Source organism: Carettochelys insculpta, chromosome 10 (assembly GCF_033958435.1).
Source record: "Carettochelys insculpta isolate YL-2023 chromosome 10, ASM3395843v1, whole genome shotgun sequence".
NCBI classification, from domain to species: domain Eukaryota; kingdom Metazoa; phylum Chordata; order Testudines; family Carettochelyidae; genus Carettochelys; species Carettochelys insculpta.
The window spans coordinates 30842284-30866858 of record NC_134146.1 but is presented as its reverse complement, the minus strand read 5'-3'; the positions used below and the strand labels follow the sequence as shown (position 1 = coordinate 30866858).

General features: G+C 45.3%; 1 protein-coding gene and 1 long non-coding RNA gene across 4 annotated transcripts in view; both read right to left on the bottom strand.

Annotated features, from left to right (window-relative positions):
- MFSD1 (major facilitator superfamily domain containing 1) overlaps nucleotides 1–854 on the bottom strand; it is a 34289-nt gene extending 33435 nt beyond the window's left edge. Inside the window, exon 1 of one of the 3 annotated variants that reach the window (XM_075004087.1) lies at nucleotides 562–854. In XM_075004087.1, the coding sequence (XP_074860188.1) occupies nucleotides 562–712 (151 nt within the window). In that variant the 5' untranslated portion in view covers nucleotides 713–854. The remainder of the gene's footprint in view (nucleotides 1–561) is intronic. The other 2 variants (XM_075004088.1, XM_075004089.1) reach the window with 2 other exon arrangements.
- A 1669-nt stretch (nucleotides 855–2523) lies between these two features.
- The window catches only part of LOC142018353 (uncharacterized), a 52104-nt gene continuing 30052 nt past the window's right edge, over nucleotides 2524–24575 (bottom strand). Inside the window, exons 5-7 of the long non-coding RNA XR_012646802.1 lie at nucleotides 16313–16401; nucleotides 4942–5190; nucleotides 2524–4154 (exon numbers count right to left, since the gene is read on the bottom strand). This is a non-coding gene — a long non-coding RNA (uncharacterized LOC142018353). The remainder of the gene's footprint in view (nucleotides 4155–4941; nucleotides 5191–16312; nucleotides 16402–24575) is intronic.

Genomic DNA, 24575 nt, shown 5'->3' with positions numbered 1-24575 from the left:
ACCCTTACTCGTCAAAGTCGCGTTAAGCGGGTGTTATTGTATTTAGGAATCCTGTGAAGGGACGTCCTACCATAAAACTTAAGTGTCCAAGAGGACTTTTAATCCTACCTATGGCAACAGACTTGGCTCCTGCCAGTGCAGATTGGACCTAGCTATCGGAAGAAGATTACATGCGCTAATACTTGCGGCCGGGGACCTCTGGTCCCGGGAACGCAGACACAACAAAGCCGGGGATAAGAGACCCCCAACCCTGGAAGGGACAAGACTCAAGGCACGGAGCTTGTGTTTCCCACCTACACGTTCATCCAGCGAGCCCCGGACGGCAGCAGCAGACTGGGAGCTCGCTTGGCCCGCGAGAAGTTCCGCCAGGCGGGAGACAACACAGTCACAGACAACCGAGGGGAGGAAGGTGAATGAGGGTCTGTGGCCCGGCTAGCCACGGGCAGAGGAGGAGCCCGACCCCACTGCCCTGCCAGAGAAGGGGGCCAGCCGGCAGCAAGCAGGGGTGGGTCGGGGGACGCCCAAAGATAGCTGGCGCAGGGCCCAGCAGGAGGAACTCACCAAAGCCCAGGAAGCACATGAGGACCAGCACCAGCAACCGGTGGGCCAAGCGCTGCGGGTCGCACAGGGCCAGCCGTGCCTTGCGCTGGACCCCGTCATTCTGCGCCGAGTCCAGCAGTTCCCGCTCTTCCTCGCCGTCCGACTCCCCCATAGCGATGCAGACCCGGCAACTGGGCTCCGGAGCAGGTGCGGTAGGGTAGGAGTGAGTCACATGAGAACCAGTCAGCTGATCCCGCTCCGACCGGTGTCACGTGAGAACAAACCCGCCATGCTTGCCTCTTGGGCTAGCGAAGATCACCCATAATGCACCGCGGCCTAGCCCAGTCGTGCGGGCGCGTAGTTTTCCTGCTCTGGCGCTGCTGAGCTCAGTAGTTGCCATGGCGACGGAGCCGCACTTGCCGCCTTTCTCAGGACACGAGATCTGCTCTCGCCCCGGCCCGGATCTGAGGCTCCGCTCTCCGCTCGCTCCCCCGTAGCTGAGCTCAGCCCTCGCTCACGCGCTCATTTGCGTCTGGGGAGGGTGTGGGCTTTGCCTGGGGCGCAGGCCCGGGAGGAATAGTTTGGGATGTAGCGGGGGCTTGGGCCGAGGGGTTTGCAGTGCGAGTGGGAGCTCTGGGCCGAGGTATGGGGCGTGACTGGAGGCTCTGGGGTGGGGCCAAAAGTGGAGTCAGGCTGACTCTGGCGCAGGGAGTTGGGATGGGGGGGAGAGGGCTCTGGGGTGGGGACAAGAATGAACCTGAGATGCGGGAGGCGGCTCTGGGCTGGGGTGTGGGATGTGCCCACTGGAGCCCCCAGTGTCCCTTTCAAACCTGGGCACTGGGCAACCCTATAATCTCGCTTCCGGCAAATGCTGGGGTGTGGCTACCCATCACATACTTTGAAGGGCAACCCTTATTTTTCGTTTGCTCTACAATAGCAGGAAGGAATTTGGAATGGGACTGCTGCTGGCTGTTTCCCTCCTCCCACCCCCCCCCCCCCAGCAGGGCAGTGGGTCCCAGCTCCACTATTTGGGTATTTTGGACCCCAGCTGCTTCTGGGACAAAATGAGATGGTTTTGTCTAGTATCAGACAAGGGACAAAATTTTTAAGGAGTGCACTCTTCTGTCCTGTGAGCCTGATGTTGGACTCAGCAAGCATGTCAGGTCACACCAGTGGGGGTGAGAAATGCCTTTCAAAAATGCCTCATCCCAATGCAAGACACTCTAGACATCTCTAACCAATTCAGTGTGTTGAATTATAAATGCACAATGTTATTTGAATATTATCTATTAATTTTACTGAGACAAGGGGGTGTGAGATAATATCTTTTATTGGACCAACTTCTATTGGTGAAGAAAGGAGCTTTCAAGCTTACACTGTTCTTCAGGTTCAAAAAAGATTCAAGAGCTGACCTCATAAAAGATACTGTCTCATCCACCTTGTTTCTCTAAGACTGCATCTACACTATATTCTCCCTTTGGAGGAGGAATGCAAATGAAGGAGCTCAAAAATGCAAATGAAGTGCTGATTTACAAATCTCACACTCCATTTGCATAATCTCCCGATCAAGTCTCCAGAAGCAAAAACAGCCCTGTAGGCGGGGTTCCTTTGGCGAAAAAACCCCATTTTTGAAAGAACCCTTCCCCCCATTTTGTTTCAGAAAGAAGGGTTCTTTCAAAAACTGTTTTTTCCCGAAGGAATCTCATCTACCCGGCTGTTTTTGCTTCCAGAAGAGTCTCTTGTGGAAACACAATTGGATGACATTATGCAAATGAAGTGCAAGATTTGTAAACCAGTGCTTCATTTGCATTTTCAATCTCCCTCATTGCATTCCTCCTTCCAAAAGTGACTGTAGTGTAGCCTAAGAGTGTGGGACCAACACAGTTATAACAACAGTACACGTAACAATGAAGATACTGAATTTTATTGTGATTTAAATTACAATGAATTAAAAACAGGATTTAAAATTGGTATGAGCTAATATTTAAATCAATGTGATGTTTTATTGAAAGCTAAGTGCCATATTCTGACCTCTGAGGATGGCCACTGAACCCAATTATTCATTAAGTTATACCAGCTTTATACTGTAGCAACTGCACTGATGTCAGTAGAGTTCCTTCATATTTACTTTGGCGTAAGTGAAATTAAAATCAGATCAACCATTAGGAATCATGTCTCAGGGCTAAGGAATGGGCCTCACATTTGTTCAAGATTCTGCTATTGGAATTGTGCCTCAGGTGCTTTTATTCTCCCTGTTCCATGATGAATTGTGCCAGTGATTCCTTCTTGAATTGCTAGATCTTAGTCCTCGAATAATTACAACACGGAGGAGACTATCAGAACCACAATGTGTCGAAATAACAAAAAACTTACTGAAACTTTTTAGAGTTTTATTACTAATCTAATATTTTGAAGGCATAAATAAGAGATGAATTATTGGAAGACATCTGTCAAAGTCAATATTCATCTCCTTAACTTCATCTAAGACTGAGGGACTGCTTCTGATCTGATTTACACCAGCTTCATACCAGTGTAATACAGTGGACTTCAATGGAGATATTGCTCCTAGTTTTCCAAGGTGTGTGATCAGACTCAGACCGTCAGTGTTATACATTTGCTTGTTCTATGCATGTGCACTTTTATTTGCATAATGTGTCCTAGATTACAGTTTCTTGGCCAAAAGGTGCCCAGTAAGTTATATAATAATTTGTAAAAAGGCAGCATATGATGAATGTTAGTAGTATGATTTTATTTTATTTTATTGTCCATGAGGAAGATCATTGGCCCCTCTCTCTATTTAAACAACACTAGCTACTCATAGCACTAGCTTAACCATTCATAGCACTAGCATGGCATATCTGATTCTGTACATAACTATACATTTTGTGGTACCAGAAATCATGCCTGCACCGTGTATATCAATGAATATAAGCATTTTACATGTTCCTAGAGCTTCAGCAAGAACAAGAGTGGGTTCTGTTCATGCAACTGAAAACACATTATTTTGCTACTTAGCATATCTTACTTTTTGACTCAAAAGACTTGTCCATCAAAAAAAAATGAATCAGAGCAACAATGAATCCTTCAGAACACTAGATCTTTTTGGGTCCATTTTTTTAAGCTAAAATGCTCTTACAAAACTTCATTTCACCCTCAAACAGTTTTCCCTTGCTTACATGCTATCTGCTGTCATCTGAAGTTGCTAAGTAACACACACAGGCAGCAAGTCTTTGCCTCTAATCTTTTCAGTCTCCTTCCCTGTGGAGTTAGCCAAGCTTTCCCTCTGTGTGGTCAGATTTGATTTTTTATTTTAAAAATTTTTTCTTAAATGTTTTCGTAACTCCTCTCAGCAGTACTTACATATATGGCTATATCAACATGAGAGAGTTTTGCAGACAATCTAGGGTTTTTGTCAACAAAACTCGTGGAGCATCTACACACAAAATGCATTTTGTCTACAGAAACTGTTGACAAAAAACCTGTGTAGACACTCACAGGGCCTTTTTGTTGACAAAGCATATCAAAAGACTGATCCGCTTTTATGTATATACACAATCCTTTGACAGAAGTTTTGTTGGAACATCTCTTCTGACAGTAACTTCTGTAGACAGGTCCTTGTAGTGTAGACATAGCCATTATGAAAAAGAGAAATATTAAGGGTCAGATTTTGACAGGGGACTGCAAGAATGTGAACTATTTGCCCACTGCCCTCATTTAAAAGCAGTACAAATACAGATGTATCATAATTACACTTTATATTTTAGTACAGGTTGAACCTCTCTCATTCAGCACCTAACCAGTGCCTAAAGAGAGAATTTGCCAGACCACAGGAGGTCAATGTCGTCTAGCAGCATTACCAACACTTCCACTGCTTACTGGCCTCTTAGAACCCACTTAGGGGGAAATTACGGCTAAATAGTGGCACAGAACACTGAGAGCCAGCACTGGTGGCTGTAAGCAAACTTTATGGGGTCACAGGAAATTTGGTCACACCCATAATGAGTGGTCATCTGGCTACTAAAAGCGTGCCAGATTATAGATGTTGCCAGACAAGAGAATGCCAAACTAGAGAAGTTGAACCTGTATTAAAATCAAATGTACTACCCATGAAAGACCAACTTTTAACCACCTTCTCCATTGATGTAAGAGAGTACCGTGATCTTAGCTTCACTGAAACTTCACTCTCTTCTTACACCAGGAGTAAATGGGGCTTTTTGGTGTTAGCACAAAGCAGTAGAAGTTATTCTATAGAGCCATTTAATAAAAATTTTGTTTATAAGTTGGCAGAAATATTTATGCCGAAGTCTTGATCTTCTCAGCATAATGAAATTCAAGGTGCTAAATTCACCATGTATGCTGTGAACCAAAACAGTCACTATCAGAGTGCTCCGTATCACCTACCTGGTCGGCAGCCAGTCAGGAAAATTGAGATGGACTTTCAAGTAATTCTGGAATCAACAAAGAGGCTGAAATTTCATCCACTGAAATTCTGCATGTTGAAACATTAGCGGATATGCTTGTCTAGTCATTATGACTATTGTTTCAGCAGTCTTGGAATTAAGTGACAGTTTGTGATGGATAACCTTAGAGTGTGTCTTTGCCAAGTTTAAAAGGACTGGAAACTTGCCCATTCAGGATTATTGCAGATGACTAGGGGGAAAAAAACAAAAAACCCAAGATCATATTACAGAACTGCGAATGGAGGCTGTATTTCAGTAAGATCAATTTGAAATATTTCTGCTAGACCCTCACAAATGCTTCCCTCTGCAGAACGATATTGCAAGTCTGGTTAATTTGTTAGCTACTGGCAGGTTTTGTTTTTTTTTTTTGCATTTTGAAAATTTAACTCATCTACCCCTAATAAGATCCAACTGATCAGGAAATACCAATATAAATACTGCTTTCTCTAGCCACATATATTATTATTAGCTATTTTTATTTAATTGCAGTATAGTAGTTCTCAGAGGTCACAACTGAGATTGAGTCATCATTGCCCCATGCACTGTAGGGCATCGTAGGAGAGTAGTTAGTGCCTGACAGAACTTAAATGCCATATAGATAAGGCCTGTGGTGGTCAATAAATTCCTTGTTAGACACATGTGGCAAATGGGGAAGCCTCTTGTGGCAAATGCAAGTTGGCAGGGTGGTGCAGTGGCTTGGGTGGCCATGCGGTGGTTCCTTGGGCACTGTGCAGACACTGCGTGGCTGGCTTGGGAGCCACATGGTGGTGTGGCAGCTCCTCGGGTGCTGCGCTGCTGGAGCCATCCAGCCCCGAAAGCTGCACAGTGCAGTGCCTGAGGAGCCCCCCACTGCACGGTCCCCAAGCCAGCCACATGGTGCCCAACCTCCCAAGCTGCCACTGCTGTGTGGCTCCCGAGGAGCCGCCACATAAGCCCTGGTGCACCATCTTTCAAGGTTGCGCAGCTTGGGGCTGGGCAGCTCCAGCAGCATGGCTTTGGCGGGTTGCTGGGGTCAGGTGGGTAGGGTGCGTAGCTGTGGGGACAGCACAGGTAGGGCACCTGGCCCGGGGGTGGGCACCATCTGGTTGGGGGGATGGCATGCAGTGATCAGGTGTCTTCCTTTTGGACACCACTGGATCAGACAGATAACAGGTCCGAGAATGAGATGTGATAAACAGAAGGTAGGGAAGCAGGCCCAGGAAGATTAAGTGAGTTATTTGAATTTGCAAAGTAATCTTTGGCAGAAACTGGATCTGAACTGAGATCTCCCGAATGCTAATCCAGTACCTTAACCAGAAGTCCTAACTTCCTCTTGACGGAGGAAATAACTTGGTGGACATAGCTTTTGCCAATACCTTCATGTCAAAAATTATCTATTTATAGTCAGAAAAAATATTTTTTGCTTCAGAAAATTAGCAATAAAAGCATTTCCTACAATTTGGCACAGTCAATGTGGAGGACAAATCTCGTTTCTTAAAATCACATTTTATTTATACTTACTATTTATGATACTGGTTATTTAAATATTCACAACTGTACACTGTGCCATATCTGTTCTGCCAATAAATATTGGCCATACATTTCCAGCTTGCCATCTGCCAACTTCCAAGAGTACTAACATTTCAATTTAAAAAACTCCATTTTTTGAATTATATATGGTAGGAGAGCACTGGTTGGTCTAATGTATAAGTACAGGGCACAGTAATGAAAAGAAATAAGTTTTTAAACAGGACAGACAAATTTACAACAGCTGACTAACTTCCATAACCTCAAGCAACTATGTTAATTTACACCAGCTGAGAATCTGATCTTTAATGTGCATTATTTCATAGCAACGAAGGGTCCTGTGGCACCTTATAGATTAACAGAAAAGTTTTGAGCGTGAGCTTTCGTGAGCACAGACTCACTGCATCAGATGCTCAATGCTTCATCTGATGAAGTGAGTCTGTGCCCATGAAAGCTCATGCTCAAAACTTTTCTGTTAGTCTATAAGGTGCCACAGGACCCTTCGTTGATGTTACAGATCCAGACTAACACGGCTACCCCTCCAATACTTGACATTATTTCATAGTAAAAGCAACATAAACAGCTTTATAGCTTAATGATCCACGTGGGGGAGCTAGAGGGTAATTTGTTACCATGCAGGGCAGACTATGGCAGAGACGAGCAAACCTTTTAGGTTGGGTCCGGCTTTTTGTCCCTACAATTAGCCGCACACAACACCCCCCCCACCCCAAAACACACAAACTCATAGAATTTTCCTTCCTAACTTCTTGCCTGTAGGTTTCACTGCAGGCGGAAGGAAGCAGCCCATTGACACTCAGAATTTATTATGTAATGTAGATTAATTCCTAATATATATTTTATTTTAATGAATTTGTAGGTGCAGGACAGACAGTACAAGCAAAATGACAGCAGCAACATAAGTGCCTCACATCTCTTCTGAATGGGACACTAGTCTCTCTGTGCAGAATCCTAGAAAATTAGGGTTGGAAAAATCTCCCAGGAGGTCACCTGGTCCAATTTCTGGCTCAAAGCAGGACCAGCCCCAAACAAATCCCAGCTATGTCTCTGTCAAACCTGTCCTTAAAAACCTCTAAGAACGGAAATTCCAGCTCTTGCTCAATCATTTCTTTTTCTTCTCTACTGAGACATTTCTAAAGAATCACAATGGCTGTGGATGGTTGAGTGATGTGGGTCTTTGTCTAGGAATAAAAGCAAGACTGCCAACGCCATTTCAGATGTTGAAAATCAATTCTAAACCAAATGGCATATGCCTGAAACATTCAGCAAGTCTTCAGAATCACTGCAGTTTTCACACAATTGTAACATCGAAATGGTTTTTCATAGAACTTGTTGCTGCCAATTTCCCATTGCAGACTGTTATAAAGGGACCAATTCATGATAAATTTGTCTTAACTTGCCCCCAGTCTTATGTTTCCCAGACACTTTTCAGAGGCATTCATCCTCTGACATAGAAAAAATATTTGAAAAGAAAATAAGTTAACTAGCCTGCTGCTTCCAGGAAGTCATAACTAGTGAATCGGGCACGAATGGTACTGCATATATATAACCAGTGGGGTTTTTTTTTTGTTTTGTTTTTGTTTTTTTTATTAAAAAAAACAAGGAGCCAGTACTCAGCCAGTGCTCCCCCTTCTGCCTATGGAAGGACACTTTTCTGGGGCTCTGAACCTGGCTCGCCCCTGCCCTCTAGAGACAGAACACACAGCTGCAGTCTGTCATCCCCGTGGTGAAGCAGCTCCTCACTGCCCTGGGGAAGCTCACCACCCTCACCAACTACCACTCAGTCAGGAACCAGTTCAGCATGGGAACGTCCATTATCAGGGCCCTCCTCATGGAGATAAGGCACACTCAGGCTGCAAGCCCTGCTCCGTGGGGAGTGTCCTGCCCAATGGGGTCCCTCGGGGAGCAAAGTCAGGGGTGCAAGGGGTGGGGTGAGGGGGAAGCTCTGTCCCTGACGGGGGGGGACCATGACATCCTAATCTCACACGGGGTGGCCTCACAGAGAGGGGGGAATGCCTGGAGAACTCAGGGGGAAGGAGACAGGAGAGAGCAGGGGGCCCCCCTGGGGCCAGGGGCTCCCTCTCTTAGTCCCTGAGATCTGTCTTTGGCCCCCTCCCTCTGCAGGCCTTGACGGCCATCAACATGCTCCTGCTGTGGAGGGTCATCCATCTAGCAGATGTGGATGCGAGTGTGGCTGGCTTTGCCACCCTAGCGGTTCCCCAACTGTTTTGGGCCTATCAACAGGACCCATCGCCCCATCCATGCCCCGGACAACAATGCAGCCAAGTACATAAACTGAAAGGGATAGGTCTGCATTGTGCTGCAGGTCCTGGTCAACCACCATGGAAAGTTACTTGCCAATTCTGTCAGGTGGTCAGGCAGGGCACATTATGCTTGGGTGTTCCACAACTCTATCCCATGCCAGAGCATGGAGGAGGGCACCGTTGGCCCACACTGGGAGCTGGCAGTCGGGGCATGCACATGCCATGCTGCATTAAGGGAGACATTTCCTACCTCCTCATGCCCTGGCTTATGGTGCCTTACAACAGGCAGCTGAACCCAAGCCAAGAACTCTTCAATGCCTGATTCAGCCGGGCATGGATGCAGGCCAAATATGCTTTCAGGTGCCTCCTCACGCATCTGGATGTGGGGGACCACAATGTGCCCCAAGCAGTAGCAGCATGTTGTGCCCTCCACAACATTGTGTAGGAAAGGGGGAAGCCTTCCACCCAGGATGAATGGCAGACACCAGCCATGGTTCCAAGCATCTGAGCACAGCTCTGATCCACAAAGCCCATAGGGAGGGGCTGTGGATCTGCGAGGCCCTAAGGGAGAGCTTCTCCCATGCCCACCCCATGAACCTATCCATGGCACCTCCAGCAGGGGCCTCAGGGCCACATCCTAGCCCTTCCCCACCACAACTTCTCTCTTCCCCCACTCACCTCTTCCTGACCCCTCACCAATAAAGAGAGATGTGGGGGTGGTGGTCTAACAACTTTTTTACTTGAACAAATATGTTTTGAAAATAAATGGTGTAATAACAACTATTTACATACAGTTTTTAAGGTGGGGGGCTTGGGAAGGGGTGGGGGCATCAATCCATGAAGGGTGTGGGGTGTTGCGATCCCATGACAGAACATGACCCCGAGCAGCATCACCTAGGGACCCCATCCTGCTGCAGGTTCAGGGCCCCTGATGGAGATTGCTGGAGCTGGGAGTATGGGAAGGTACAGGGGCTGTGGGGCTGCGGCAGGGTCTGGGCTCACAGGGGGAGCAGTGGGGGCCTGGTGAGCAGGGGAGGGCAGGCTTGGCAGCATGGGGGCAGGCATGGCCCTCATCCATTGCCAAAAGTCAAGGAAGCCTTGGGAGAGAACTAACGGGGCAAGGCAGTGGGGGCAAGACAGCGGCAGGGGTGGTGGTGTCAAAGTGGGATATCAGTTGGTCCCAGGACCGTGACCACCACTCCCAGTCATCCTGCAGCCAACACTCCAGGAAGTTGGTTAGCCTCCAGAGTGCAGCAATATGGGCCCTCTGGAGGTCGTTGTTGGCCCAGCAATGGGCCCTCTGGCTACAGGTCCACCCTCTCAGTGCACAGGTGCTAGCTCGCCCTGGTGTTGCCTCCGAGCTGCCTCACTCTGATACTGGGGGGCTGGCATGGCCCTCGCTCAGGGGGCATCCAGCTGTAAGGAAGATGAGGAGAAGGAACAGTGCATCATTCACACAACACAGACCCTAAGGCCCTGCCACCCACCGTGGGCAGCAACCAACATCCCTTGAGAAACAGGACAGAGATGTCCCGGGAGCACAGGCATGTGTGGCCTGTACAGTGGGCCCTGCCATATGGGGACTCCAAGGTGCCTCAGGAACTGGGCTGACTGCTGCTGCAGCCTCCCCTTGACCACAGCGCAATGGGTTCGTGGCCAAGGAGGGGTGTCCAGCCACAGTGGGGTCCCCACATGGGTGGCAGGTTAACCAAGTGCTGCCTGGCCCTCCCTGGGAGCCCACCCACACACACCTGCAGCTTGCAGCACTGGCCATGGGAGTGGGTACTGACTCTCGCCTGCGAGCATGCCGGAGCCACATTCCTTAGTGTGCTGGGGTCAGGCCGTTACCCTTGTGGCTAGCCCGCTTCCAGCCATGGCAGGGGCTGGCAGCCTCGCCTGCCCCTGGGGCTTGTCCATCCTTCCGTGAGGCTGGCAGCAGGCTGCTGCCCAAGCCCAGAGTCTGGGTGGGACATGCTGCCTTGCACATGGTTCCACATGAGATTCTGCCTGAGTGGCTAGGCTATGCTCACAGCACACCCCATCTGCACCCGCCTCCCACACTCTGGGATGTGCAATACATAGTAAGCTTACCGGAGGGACCCTTGAACAGCTCTGTAAATGCCCTGGATGGGGCATGGCTGGAGAGGCCTGAGTCTAGGGCAATGACTAGGGTGCTCCTGCTGGCCTTGGACCCCATGTCCGCTTCCAGCTTTGGTGGTGGTTGGGTCTCAGGTGCTGCTGCTCCTCCTTCTCGGGCTCTGGACGGAGGGAAGTGGGGCTTCCTCTGCAGTGTCAGTGGGGCCAGGTAGAGGGGAGGTGTCCTCCCCCCCGAGTCCAAGGAGTTTGTGCACCTCCCTCTAGTAGGAGCAGATCTCTGGTTCTGTCCTGATCTCTGTCTGGTGTTGCAGGCCTGCGTGTAGCCCTGGTGGAGTTCCTTCACCTTTGCTCATACCTACTCGATGGTGCGGACAGGGTGGCAGCAAATTGGGCATATGCAGGGGCATTCCCCTCCTTGGCTTTGGGGTTGAGAAGGGTCTGTTCCTCACCTCAAATGTCCAGCAGATCCTGGATATCAGCTCCAGACTGTAGCTTTTAGACACCCAGGTGGATCAGGTGAGGCCTCAGCCCACTCCCTGGAAGGGCCAGGGGAGTTCTGAGGGGCCAGGGTCTCTCCAATCTGCAGAGCTTGCCGAGATGGCAGTGGCTTTGAGTGTGGGAACAGGCAGTGTGCCACTGGGCTGCTTACATGGTCTCAGCTTCCTGCCACAGGGTTTTTGGAGCTCCCTGCAGTTTTAACAGGGTCTGGAAGCAGGGACCACACTGGATTGTTGTCAACAGCTCTTATGGTGGAATGGCAGAATGCTGTTGAAAAAATGTGCCATGTTCTGTCAATTTACAGTTGATAGAACACCTTGGTAATATGGACTCTTCACAGGCTTTTGTCGACAAAACTCCCTAGTGTAGATGTAGCCTAGGTGGGCAATGAAAAAGCAGCAGCCCATCAGGGTTAGTCCCTGGCAGACTGCTGCTGCTATATTACCTGTCTCTCTGCAGGTATTGAGTGATCGCAGCTTTTCTTGACTGTAGATCACCATTTGTGGCCAATGGAAGAGGCGGAAAGCAGTGGGACAGAGCTGTCCCATTGCTGCCATTGTCCACAAATGGTGTGCCATTGCTTGATACCTACAGAGGCAGAAGTAACTATAGAGGTGAGGGCCCACTGGGGACTAATGATGGCAGACAGAATCTGAACTGGTGGCTGGTATTTGACCACTCATGTCCTAGAAGCTTTAGTCATGGACCAAAACCACACTGTGCAAGTAGCTGTACACAAAACAAAAGGATGGGCTCTGGCCCAAGCAGTTTACAGTGTGGAAATATTCTCCATTGAGAACTTTTCTTCTGATATTACAGGGGTGAAAATCCTGGCTCCACTGAAAGCAAGGTCAAAAACTCCTATTTGCTTTATTAGACCAGATTTTCACCCAAAATATTTTGTTGCAATGTCTGATATTCCAAAGACAAAAATATGGGCTCTTCAGAAGTATTTGTGTGTGTCTGAGGGAACAATCTTAAGTGAAACAATCTTCAGTTAAAGACTTAAAGTTAAAAAAAGTTAAAAGTTAAAAATCTTAAGTTAAAAACCTTAAGTGAGGCTTAAGGTTCCTGAACCTGACAAGTGACTGAAATTTGGGCACCACGCAAACCAATAAGAAAATCAACAAGAAATGAGAAACATCAACAATTTAAGCTTGCTTGCTGGAATGTGCGGACCATGCTGACTGGCTTGACTGAAGATCTTCAGGACATCAGTGACACCCGAAAGACCGCTGTCATCAACGAGGAACTGAAGAGGCTCCAAGCTGATATTGCTGCACTACAAGAGACACGACTCGCAGATTCGGGATCTCTAAAGGAAAAGGACTACACCTTTTTCTGGCAGGGTAAAGCCCAAGAAGAACCCAGAGACCATGGTGTTGGCTTTGCTGTCAGAAACACCCTTCTACAAATGGTGGAATTAGTCATGGGCAGATCAGAAAGACTTCTTCGGATCACGCTTCAAACTTGCGCTGGTCCCGTCCACCTGATCAGAGCTTATGCTCCAACCCTGTACGCCACACCAGAAGTAAAAGACAAGTTCTATGATGTGCTTAGTGCTGCTGTAGCACAAATACCTGCTCGTGAACAACTGTACATCTTGGGTGACTTCAATGCAAGAGTTGGAGCTGATTGGGCCTCATGGCCTTCCTGCTTAGGACACTTTGGTGTGGGAAAAATAAATGACAATGGACAGCATCTCCTTGAACTATGCACGTACCACAATCTGTGCATCACAAACACGTTCTTCCAAATGAAGCCACAGGACAGAGTGTGGTGGAGACACCCATGCTCGAAGCACTGGCATCAGCTAGACGTGGTCATCACTAAGCATAATAACCTCAAAAACGTCCTTCTGACACGCAGCTATCATGGTGCTGACTGTGATACAGATCACTTGCTAGTTTGCTCCAAGCTCAAGGTGAGACCAAAGAAGTTGTACCGCTCTAAACCTCCTGGAAGGGCCCGCATTGACGCCAGAAAGACGGCAAACTCGGAGAAAGCTGAAAAGTTCAGAGAGACCCTCCAGGAAAATCTGCGCAGCGGCCCTGGGGGCGCCAATGTGACATCCAAATGGCAACATCTGAGGGATACAGTTTACAACACGGCCTTGTCGGTGTTTGGAAGAAGAGCTAGAAACACGAACGACTGGTGCGAAGCTAACTCCGATGAGATGATTCCAGTCATTGCAAAGAAGCACGCTGCACTCCTGGAGTACAAACGCTCACCGAGCCAGAGTACCCAGCAAGCACTTAGAGCGGCCAGAAGAACAGTATGGCAGACAGCCAGGCACTGTGCCAACAACCACTGGCTCCAGCTATGCAGCAGCATCCAGACCTGTGCTGACTGTGGTAATCTCAGAGGAATGCACGAGGGTATGAAGAAGGCATTAGGACCCACTCAGAACAAGATGGCACCTCTGAAATCCAAATCTGGTGAAGTCATCACTGACAAAGCCAAACAGATGGAGCGCTGGGTTGAGCACTACTCCGAGCTGTACTCACGCAAGAACGTTGTGGTTGACGCAGCCCTCGATGCCGTCGAACTTCTACCAGTAATGGACGAACTGGATCAAGAACCGACTGTGGATGAACTGAAGAGAGCCATTGACAGCATTGCAGCAGGAAAGGCCCCTGCCCAGGATGGTATACCACCAGAGGTAATCAAGTGTGCCGCGGACACACTCCTGGAACCCCTACATGAGCTACTGTGCCTGTCCTGGAAAGAGGGTGAGGTTCCACAGGATATGCGTGATGCTAACATTGTAACATTGTATAAGAACAAAGAAGGCAGAAGCGACTGCAACAACTACCATGGAATCTCCCTCCTAAGCGTCACTGGTAAACTGTTCGCTCGCGTCATCCTTGGCAGACTCCAGAAGATTGCTGAGAGGGTATACCCCGAATCGCAGTGCAGCTTCCACGCAGAGAGGTCTACCGTTGACATGGTCTTCTCTCTAAGGCAGCTGCAGGAGAAGTGCAGGAAGCAGAGGAAGCCACTCTACATCGCCTTCATCAACCTGACCAAGGCCTTTGACTTGGTCAGCAGGGATGGTCTGTTCAAACTGCTCCACAGGATAGGCTGTCCTCCATGGTTACTCAAGATGATCCAGTCATTCCACAAAGACATGAGAGGAACCATCCAATATGATGGCGCATTATTGAATGCTTTCAGAATCAGGAGCGGCGTCAAACAAGGATGCATGCTTGCTCCGACATCGTTTGGGATCTTCTTCGCACTCCTCCTGAAGCATGCCTTTGGATCTTCAACACAGGGCATCTTGCTTCACACAAGATCTGATGGGAAACTGTTTAATCTTGCAAGGCTGAAAGCTAAGTCTAAGGTGCGGGAAGTCCTCATCAGAGACACGCTGTTCACAGATGATGCTGCTGTAGTGTCTCACACAGAAGACCAGCTTCAAAAACTGCTGGATCAGTTCTCCAAAGTGTGCAAGGACTTTGGGCTTACCATCAGCCTAAAGAAGACAAATGTACTCAGTCAGGATGTTGCTGAATCCCCATCAATCAGCATTGACAACTATACATTAGAGGTCGTCCACGAGTTCGTTTACCTCGGGTCCACCATCACTGATACCCTGTCATTGGACACTGAGCTAAATGGGAGGATTGGAAAAGTGGCCACAACTCTGTCCAGACTCAGCAAGAGTGTGTGAAATAACAACAAGCAGTACACTCACACCAAAATGCAAGTCTACAGAGCCTGCATCCTCAGCACCCTCCTTTATGGCAGCGAGACTTGGACCCCGTATGCCCGCCAGGAAAAGAGGCTGAACGTCTTCCACTTGCGCTGCCTCAGGCGCATCCTTGGAATATCATGGAAGGACAGAGTGACCAACACCGCCGTCCTCGAGCAAGCTGGATTCCCAACCATGCACACCCTCCTCAGGAAGCGTCGGCTCCGCTGGCTTGGCCACGTCCACAGGATGAATGATGGAAGGATTCCAAAAGACATCCTGTATGGTGAGCTAGCCTCTGGCAAAAGACCTCCCGGACGCCCCCAGCTGCGCTACAAAGATGTCTGCAAGAGAGACCTCAGAGAGGCAGACATCGAGCTGGACAACTGGGAAGAACTAGCAGATGACTGCAGCAGATGGAGGCAGGGGTTACACATGGGACTTCAGAAGGGCGAGATGAGGATCAGACAGCTAGCAGAGGAGAAGCGAGCGCACAGAAAGCACACTAAGGACTTGCCAGACACCCACCACATCTGCAAGAGATGCAGCAAGGACTGTCACTCTCATGTGGGTCTTCATAGTCCCAGTAGATGCTGTAAATGAAGTCCTCAATTGAAACTATAAAGGGCGTGATCCATAGTCTAGGCAGACTGAAGGATGCCTACTGAGGGAACAATTGCCTTTTCCAGATCTGAGGTAAAAGTATTCAGGGAGCAGTGAACACCCATCAGCATCAATCACCCCAACTTTCTCTTATCATTTAGTGGCAAATTTTTAATAAGAGGCTGCAAGCAGCTTTGCAGACTTCTCATCCTTCCCCAGGATGTTACTGTAAACAGCATATGATAAAATTGCAGGCTTAAGCTATGAGCACTCCCAGATTTAAAGTGAGAAGTTCATTGTATCAACTTACTGTATAACAGACACAGATAAAGAATGCTATTTCCTTTTTTCCTCTGGTACACTAAAAAAGATAAAGACTAGCTGAGCATGCACAGAAGCCTGGATTGACCATTGCTGGAGATCTTTTTCTCCTTGTTTGAAAATGGTTGTTCTCAGTGCTTTTTTTGTTTAAAAAAAAAATAAAAGTGCCAGTACTCCTATTGTGGCACCACCAGCATCCCCAGCCCCTCCCCCATCCCACAGATCCCATCCCCGCCCCTTGCTGTAACACAATCCTCCACTCCTCCCCCAGAACCAGGCACCCTCCCAACTCAATGCCTGGTACTCACCGGAGCCACTGCCATTGCCTAGCGCTTCCTCCAGGTGTGTGGCTCTGAGCAGAAGCCCCATTTCATGGCTAAAACTGCCGCTTCTGACTCTGAAAAAAAGATGCCAGTACATACTGTCACAAAAAGCGCACTGGTGGTTCTAAGCAACAAGTCTGCTATCTGGATCTCCCTTTTCAAGCAATTTAAAAATGATGTTTGCTTAAAAATGTTGTATTACCAAGGTCTGCAACTGCACGATTGTGATGCTGTACTCGGAAACCTTCTTTGCCCCTTCTTCTCCTTGCTGTTGTGAGGCCAGATAGATTTTTATTCACTTTTACTTAACTGGTTTCAAAACAAAAAATGTATTGCGGTTGCCATCACAATCTTTTGATGGAGAATTTTCCATTTACATCATAATATGTAATTATATGATTGTGTTTCATACATGTGCATGCGCACAAAATTACACAAGGTTTCCAGGGACAAAAGAACTCCACAGGTGCACAGGGCTCAGCCAACATGCAGGGCTCTGTTGGTGCATGGGGCAACACTGGAGACTCTGGGCTCTTTCAGTGTGGGGGGCAATACTGGGGCATGGGTCTCTGCTGGTATGTAGGGCAATGCTGGCGGCCTGGAGCATGGGGCTCTACTGGTGTGCGGGGCAACGCCAGCAGCCCCGAACACAAGGCTCTGCGAGCAGCCCTGGGACATGGGGGAAATCTGCTGGGGAATGGAGCTCTGCTGGGGCCAGAGGAACCCTGGCAACCCAGGGGCTGAGATTCGGCAGCTTCAACCGCGGGCAGAAGACCCCAGAGCAGAGTCAACAGAGGCTGGGGCTGGTTACCTGAGAGCTCCAGTTTAACAAATACCAGATAAGAAGGAGTTTACTGTAATGTCATCTGACTAAGTCCATTTTAAAAATGTCAGTACTTGCATGCTCTTGTCATGGTCACAGTGTTAAGATAATTATTCAATGGCACTGCAATGATACTGTATGGCTTTAAATAGAACACAGATGTGTTTACTATACTATACTATAATACAATATATTGACTGTGCTATCTGGATTATTTAGTAGGACAAATGCAGGACATTTGCCCAACTTTAAGATTAAAATTGTTACCATACTACTTTTGCTTCCTTCCCACCTTACCTCAACCAACACTATAGTCTTCACCTTGGGGATGACCTTGTTGTGTCTGAAGCATAATATCTTTAATGTGCAGTAGAAGTTAAATCTAAGACGATTCTCAAATGTATTGCCAGTAAGTGTTTATGTCACAAATAAATACAGTAGATTACTCTTAAGCCCATTCTTGGGAATGTTTATTGCAAGTGCAATTGCTGTCTTAACATAAATCAAAACACTTAAAATGCCATATGATACCAAATGCTTAGTTTAACAGCATAAAATTGAGCAAAAACTGTATACAGAACTTTATAGATGGTATAAAATTCTAGTGCTTGTGGCCTAACTGTTTTGCTTTACCCCAATCAATCAAGTCCACTGAACATTCTGGATTGTAAATACTTACATGAATCAATGATTAGCTTTCACTGGCTAGGTGTTTTTTTTTTAATTACTTCTGTGAACATGTTTCAAAATATGACAAAATAACTATGAGGCAGGGGCTGTAGTTAATATTAGTGAATATCCATCACCTTTATTAGCCTTTGCGTTATTATCCTTTTTCTGGTAGAAGGTTCTTGGACTTTGTTTCTCTTTTCATTCACACTCCCTTATGAAAATTCCTTTTTATACAATGAAACAAATACTTTATTAACCAACCTATTAGGGTAAAAAAGGCTTTATTATGTAGCTCTGTGATTGTAGTATGTTTCCCCTCTTCTGTCTGAAATGTGAGTGGTTTTATCTGTAAGATCTAGAGGATATATCAATGTATTTTTCTTTTACAGCAGGAGTGGTCAAAATACAGCTAATGAGGTACTAGAATGCAGCACAGCCTGTCTCAACTTTACTATAGTGTGTAGTTGTCAGAGACATCAAATTGCTAGATGCAGAACCCTACCATGAGCCAAGAAACAGGGCAGCCCAAATCATGCTGAAAGACTACATACTGGCCCTTCAGGTTCTCTAGGCCACATTTCCATATTAATGATGAAAATGGCTGCACTCTGTTCCATTTTCATGCACATTTGATGAAATTCTCAATCGGTCATAGGGCTAGCACCAGGTTTTTCCTGCACTAAAGGCACATTATAAAACCTATTTTGCAAGTGTCTTATCTAAGGCACAGGAAGGTGGTTAAGTCACCTGCCTTCAGCCTGGTAACAACCACATGTCAGAGTTGGAGTCCAAAGTTCTGGCTTTTGGTACTGTACTCAGATCACTAGGCCATACTTCTATTGCTTAAAATACCCTTTTACTTTAGCATCTCAGACAACGACCAAAATTTAAAAATGTTTTGCAGGTAGCTGGTGAATCCCAAATGTAAATAAGGATATAACTGAAATATTGGAGGACAGTGGCTCAGTGGCATTATGTTTTATGTCCTATTTAGGCTATAAAATATGCATTTCAGTAACATTTTAAATTGTTTTTAAAGGTTTATTGTCTAGTATGAGGATGAAAGAGTTTAAATGAAATCTAGTGACCAAAGCAGGAAATTTAGATTTTGAATAAGCATGTTAAAAGGTTAAGTCACCATCAAACTGCTGTGCTTTGCACTAAATGCCTTGGGATTTGGGAATGAGGGAAATGCTATTGCCTAGTCAATGCCATTGTTTTACTTATTCTGGCTGAAGACCAAGTGAAAGCAAGCCAAAAACTGTCTCTGTAAACAGGCCTAGTTGGTTCATTCTTTTTAAATAAAAGCGTATGGAAACATAGAAACAGATGGATGAAAGAAATTCGGTGCCCAGTGACACCATCACTTGCCTTACAGCAGAACCATTGACAACTCTGTAAACTGATAAAGTATACAGATTTTCACACAGATAGTCATTCTGGTCTGAAATTAATTTCTTTTGATACCTGTCAATAACTGAAATAGCAGATTATCATACATTAAAATTTTAAAAGAAATTGCCCCTTACTTAACTAACACCCTAAGTCCTAATGGTTTACTCCTCTAATGCTTTATTTATGCCCCCTTGCTATTTGTATGCCAAAAGCAACTCTTTCAACTTTTTTTTTTTTTTTTTTTTTTTTTTAAAAACGGCTGAGCTGTTTATGCACCTCTAGCAGTTTCTCATAACACATTCCTTCCCCTCACAAGTTATTGTTGCTGCTCTCCCCTGGAGTGTCTCCAAGACACTGATGAGGGTTTTCTTTTTCTAGAAGTCAGCCCAGGACTGAAAAGAGTTTTCCATGTGAGTCGTGACAAGAGCCGTAATCAATGGCACCAATATTGTCTGAGTTGTGTAATTAATTCCTTTGTTTATACATCTGAGCATTTTATTGGCTTTCTTTGCACTTACTGTGCTTTGTACCTTTGCACCTTCATGCCAGTGTTCACCACAACCTTCAGGCATGGACATAGCTGTTTTTTGTTTGTTTGTTTGTTTTTTTGAGGGGGGCAGTGGGGGGAGACAAACTGCAAACCTCAGGCAGGTGTGCAATTTACCCCCACACAGCCCCACTAACCTAACTGGAGCTATCAGGTAGGCCTATGCCATGGGTCTACAACCTGCAGCTCTTCAAGGACTTCTTTTTGGCTCCTAACGCTGTAATGACAAAGTTAAAAACAAAAAAACAAAAAAACCCACCAAACCTCCTGATTTTTTTTTTCAAAAAAATGGTGAACATCTAAAAACCCCAAAATGAACAACTTATATCTAACTAGCAAGCAATACGTGATCTCAGAATGTTGGATAACTCCCCTGGGCATCCTCCAGAGACAGAGAAGGTTTGAGAGTAAAAGTCAGGAGAACAGTGGTACATACATGTAAAGTGTAAAGAAATAAATATGTGAAAAGGTTGTGAACGTCCTGCAGTAAACATGTATCGCATTACAAATCATTGTGTACACTGTGTTCTTAAAATAGCTGTTACAAAAAGTACAGTTTGACGTTATTTATTAAGGACTGTCTCATGCACATGCATTGCTCTCTTGAATTATTGGGTTTTTTTACTGAATTGGAAAAAATGGCTCTTCTTGCTCTTTTGATTGCCAACCACTGGTAAGACCAACTTAGGTCTTGTTCTTCAGTTGTTTCTTCCAGTTCTTTACCATAATTTCCTCACTCTCCTGACTTAACTGTCTAGGTACTTACATGGCTCTAATCACTGTAGTATCTGTACATCTCAATCATTAATGGGACTTTTTTATGATAATTCCCTGCCTTGCAGGATGTTATCACCTCCATTTTAGAGATTCTGTTCCTTCATCATTAGCCAATACTCTGTCCTGGAACATACATTTGCATCAATATCTAGAGCTTACTAATTTACATGCATTGTTTTACCCTCCTCTGTATATTTTATACTGGTTTGAACAAGTCTATCAGGTGACCTTTCAGAATATAATACAGAGGAAAAAATCAGTGCCACTTTAGTTTCAGCAGTCCTTATGAGTGGTCTCCCTTCATTCAATTTGCATATCTGATTGTACAACACAAAGGTTTCCTTGTAATGGAATGTATTTGCTGGCACCTTTAAAAGGTTTCATGAGTAAAAATATGTGACCTTATGAAAGCCAAAGCAACAGAGAAATAACAGAAGAAACAGGTTGGACATTCATACAAAAGAGTTCAATTGTTTCCTTATTGAGCAATGAACTGACAATTAGCAGCAAATACACCTACAGGAGGAGTGAGAATTGACAACAGAACATATTGATCAAATGTTAAATAATGGAGACGCATTGAAATTAAGTAGTTATTAATTATGGGTAGAGAGGGAATTGAAATCTTGCAGTGTGCAATTTTCACTTTTCCCTTCCATGAAAGACTAAATGAAAAAAATCTCTTATGCAAGTGATTTTGTTGCATTATAAGTCACAAAATATTACATCTCTGAAAAACCTCCTGCTCAGATGCTGATTTCAAAATTTCATTCCTTTAAGATGACAATTTTACATTTTTATACTTTCAAGTTTATCACCCTCTGGTTTAGGAGTACAAATACTTTCATAAATTGTATGGTATTAGTACAATACTGGATGTACTTCCAGGTTTTCATATTTATGTTAAAAGCTGATAAATACATGTTACGTAGTAAATGAACAAACAGAAGCAAGAGCCTATCATTCACTGATATTATGACAGAAACACCAGTGACATGCACAAAGGGGATAATTAATACTGAGTAATAAAGTGCTGCTTACATGAAGGGTTTGTAATAAAGCCAACATAAATACTGCACTAAGGCTAGATGAAAGGCCATGTTACCCTTCTGTAGCATCTATAAAAGCACTTTACATTATTAAATTATTATTTGATGAGATCAATGGATTCATCCCTCTTGAAGTAAATTATGAGAAGGGATCAAATTAGAGAAGCTTATGGATGTGGATCCTGTATTATTTAATGCCTGACCATATTATCTTCATTCAAATATGGGTCTGTATGTTCAATGAATGACATTCGTTCCATTGCCTATAACAGGTCAGGGGTCTGATGATGAGGTGAGCGGAGTGGTGGTATTCTTCCAAGTCCTGCTACTAAAAGGAGATGCCACTCACCATAGACTCTGCAGATATTCAACATGTATGTGTGAATTCAGTAGTTGGGCTCACTTGGGACACAGCTGAAATATACCTGTGGCATCTGATAGGCTCCTAGGGCTAAAAGGGCTTCACTACAGACACATTATGCCAGTAAAGCTAAGGTGTGAACTTAGCATGATTATACCAGTCTAACTTCCCATGAAACACTCTTTGGCTGGTAGGAGAGTATCCTTATTTGGTTTACCTGACACCCTATTATCTTACCCATTTCTTGTAAGGGAATAATGAAGAGTTATGGCCACAACTGTGCCAGCAGAACTTCAAGCACGTGCACGCTTTGTGTGCTAAAACTTCCATACTGCAGCTGTAGTGGAGATGCTTCCTGTGTAAGTGTTTTTCTAAGATGTTGGTAATCCAGTTCCTTCAGTTTCAGGAGCTGGTTGACAGAATTCTTCCATCCACTGAACAGTGTGCACCAGAGGCTCAATCAGCTTAAATACTGTGCTCAAAGGGGTGAAAAATTCACACCCCCAAGAAACACACGCTGATATAAAATTTAAGTGTAAACCAGGGCTATTAATAATTCACTGAATACCTGTGGCACCTTATAGACTAACATTTTGAAGACAGACAAGCATAAGCATATTTTGGGCTTATGCTCCAAAATATCTGTTAGTCTATAAGGTGCCACAGGACTTCTTGCTGTTTTTGAAGATACAGACTAACACAGCTCCCTCTCTGATAATAATACACTGGTAAAACTTCCTCATGCAGACATGCCCTTTGTAGTGACAGGTCCCAAAACCATCTACAAGGGGCACTAAAATAAGATATAGTAAAATGCACAGATCAGTTACCCTCCTTTTCCTTTCTTACCTGAAAAATAAAATAGCTAATGTTTACATTTAAATGGTCATAACTTAGAACAATTGTCTGGGACACTCTGCAGATTCTTCTCAGCTTTGGCTGCACTTGGTTTGTATTTCTGATACTTTTTCACAATCATAACAGCGAGCATGTTGCTGTTTTTTATTATAGTGAAGTCTTGGGAACACAAGGTAGTACCCTCAAAGAAGTATTGTTTTTGTGTGTGGATGTGCACTGGCTGCTTACGAGGCCTTACACTGGCATCCTGAAAAGTCAAAATATTCCTCTGGTTCATGACTGTATGAAACAACTGCTGCAAAATACATGTGAATCAGATCACTGCAGCATGCTACCACGTGTATATTTGACTAAATGAAAATATTTTCAAAACACACAATGCCCAATCCCACTCCCACTGAAGTTTGAAAAAACTTCCACTGACATCAGTGGGAGTTGGTGAGGCAGAATTGGGTTTATGTAACCTCATAAAATTCAGAGGAGACTTTGGTGTTCCCTGCAACCTCCTTATATTTATGCTTGTGAGGTCACAGTAGTCATGTTTAGGATGAAACAAATATAAAATGCAAATCAGATCAGGAAAACATTCTTAGAATCATAAAAATCTTAGAATTCTAGAACTTCAAGGAACCTCAAGAGGTCATCGAGTGCAGTCCCATGCTCACACAGCAGGACCAATCACTATCTAGACCATCTTTGGCAGACAGTGACAGGCAGGGAGCCGTGCTAGTCTATATACTATCAAAACAAAAAAGCAGTCAAGTAGCACTTTAAAGACTAACAAAATAATTCATTAGGTGAGCTTTCGTGGGACAGCCCACTTCTTCAGACCATAGCCGTACCAGAACAGACTCAATATTTCAGGCATAGAGAACCAAAAACAGTAATCAAAGTTGACAAATCAGAAAAAAATTATCAAGGTGAGCAAATCAGAGAGCAGAGGGGCCGGGGTGGGGGAGGTCAAGAATTAGATTAAGCCAAGTATGCCAAAGTATGCCAAACATCTCTGACAGATGTTTGCCTAGCCTGCTCTTAAAAATATCCAGGGATGTAGATTCCACCACCTCCCTGTGAATTTATTCCAGTACTTAACCATCCTGATAGTTAGGAATTTTTTCTTAATATCCAACCTAAACCTCCAATGCTGCAAGTTAAGCCATTGCTTCTTATCCTATCATCAGAGATTGAGGAGAAAAAAAATCTCCGTCCCTCCTTTTAGGTACTTGAAAGTTATTATCATGAGACCCTCAATCTTTCTTTTCTAGACTAAACTAAACAAACCCAGTTCTTTCTATTCAGCTTTAAGAGCACCAATCAAACAACAGGTATAGGGCTATATACTTCAGACACTAAGAAGAGCCTAATGCCCCCACCCTATTCTCCACCCCAGATTCTTACCTTATTTGGGGGCTAGATGTACATGGGGGATTTAAACTTTGCTTTGAAATGCCAAATTTTAAGGTGCCCTTCTGCTTACCAGAATCAATGGCCCCTGTGTTGGGTCCCTATGCAGTGCACAGGAAGCATTAGATGGCTGCAAATCATAATAGCCATATCCGAAAGGAGTGCCCTAACCACTGGGCAAATGGGTATTAAGTGAGCACCACCACCATGATCATCATTTTGTGCATGCTTAGAAAACATCTACTGGACTGTGCCCACAGGTGAGACTGGCTAGGGAATGCCTAATTTGAGGATCCCTCTGGGCTTAAGCATACACTCATTCAAACGTTTCTCTGTATGGCAAACACTATATCACAATGAAC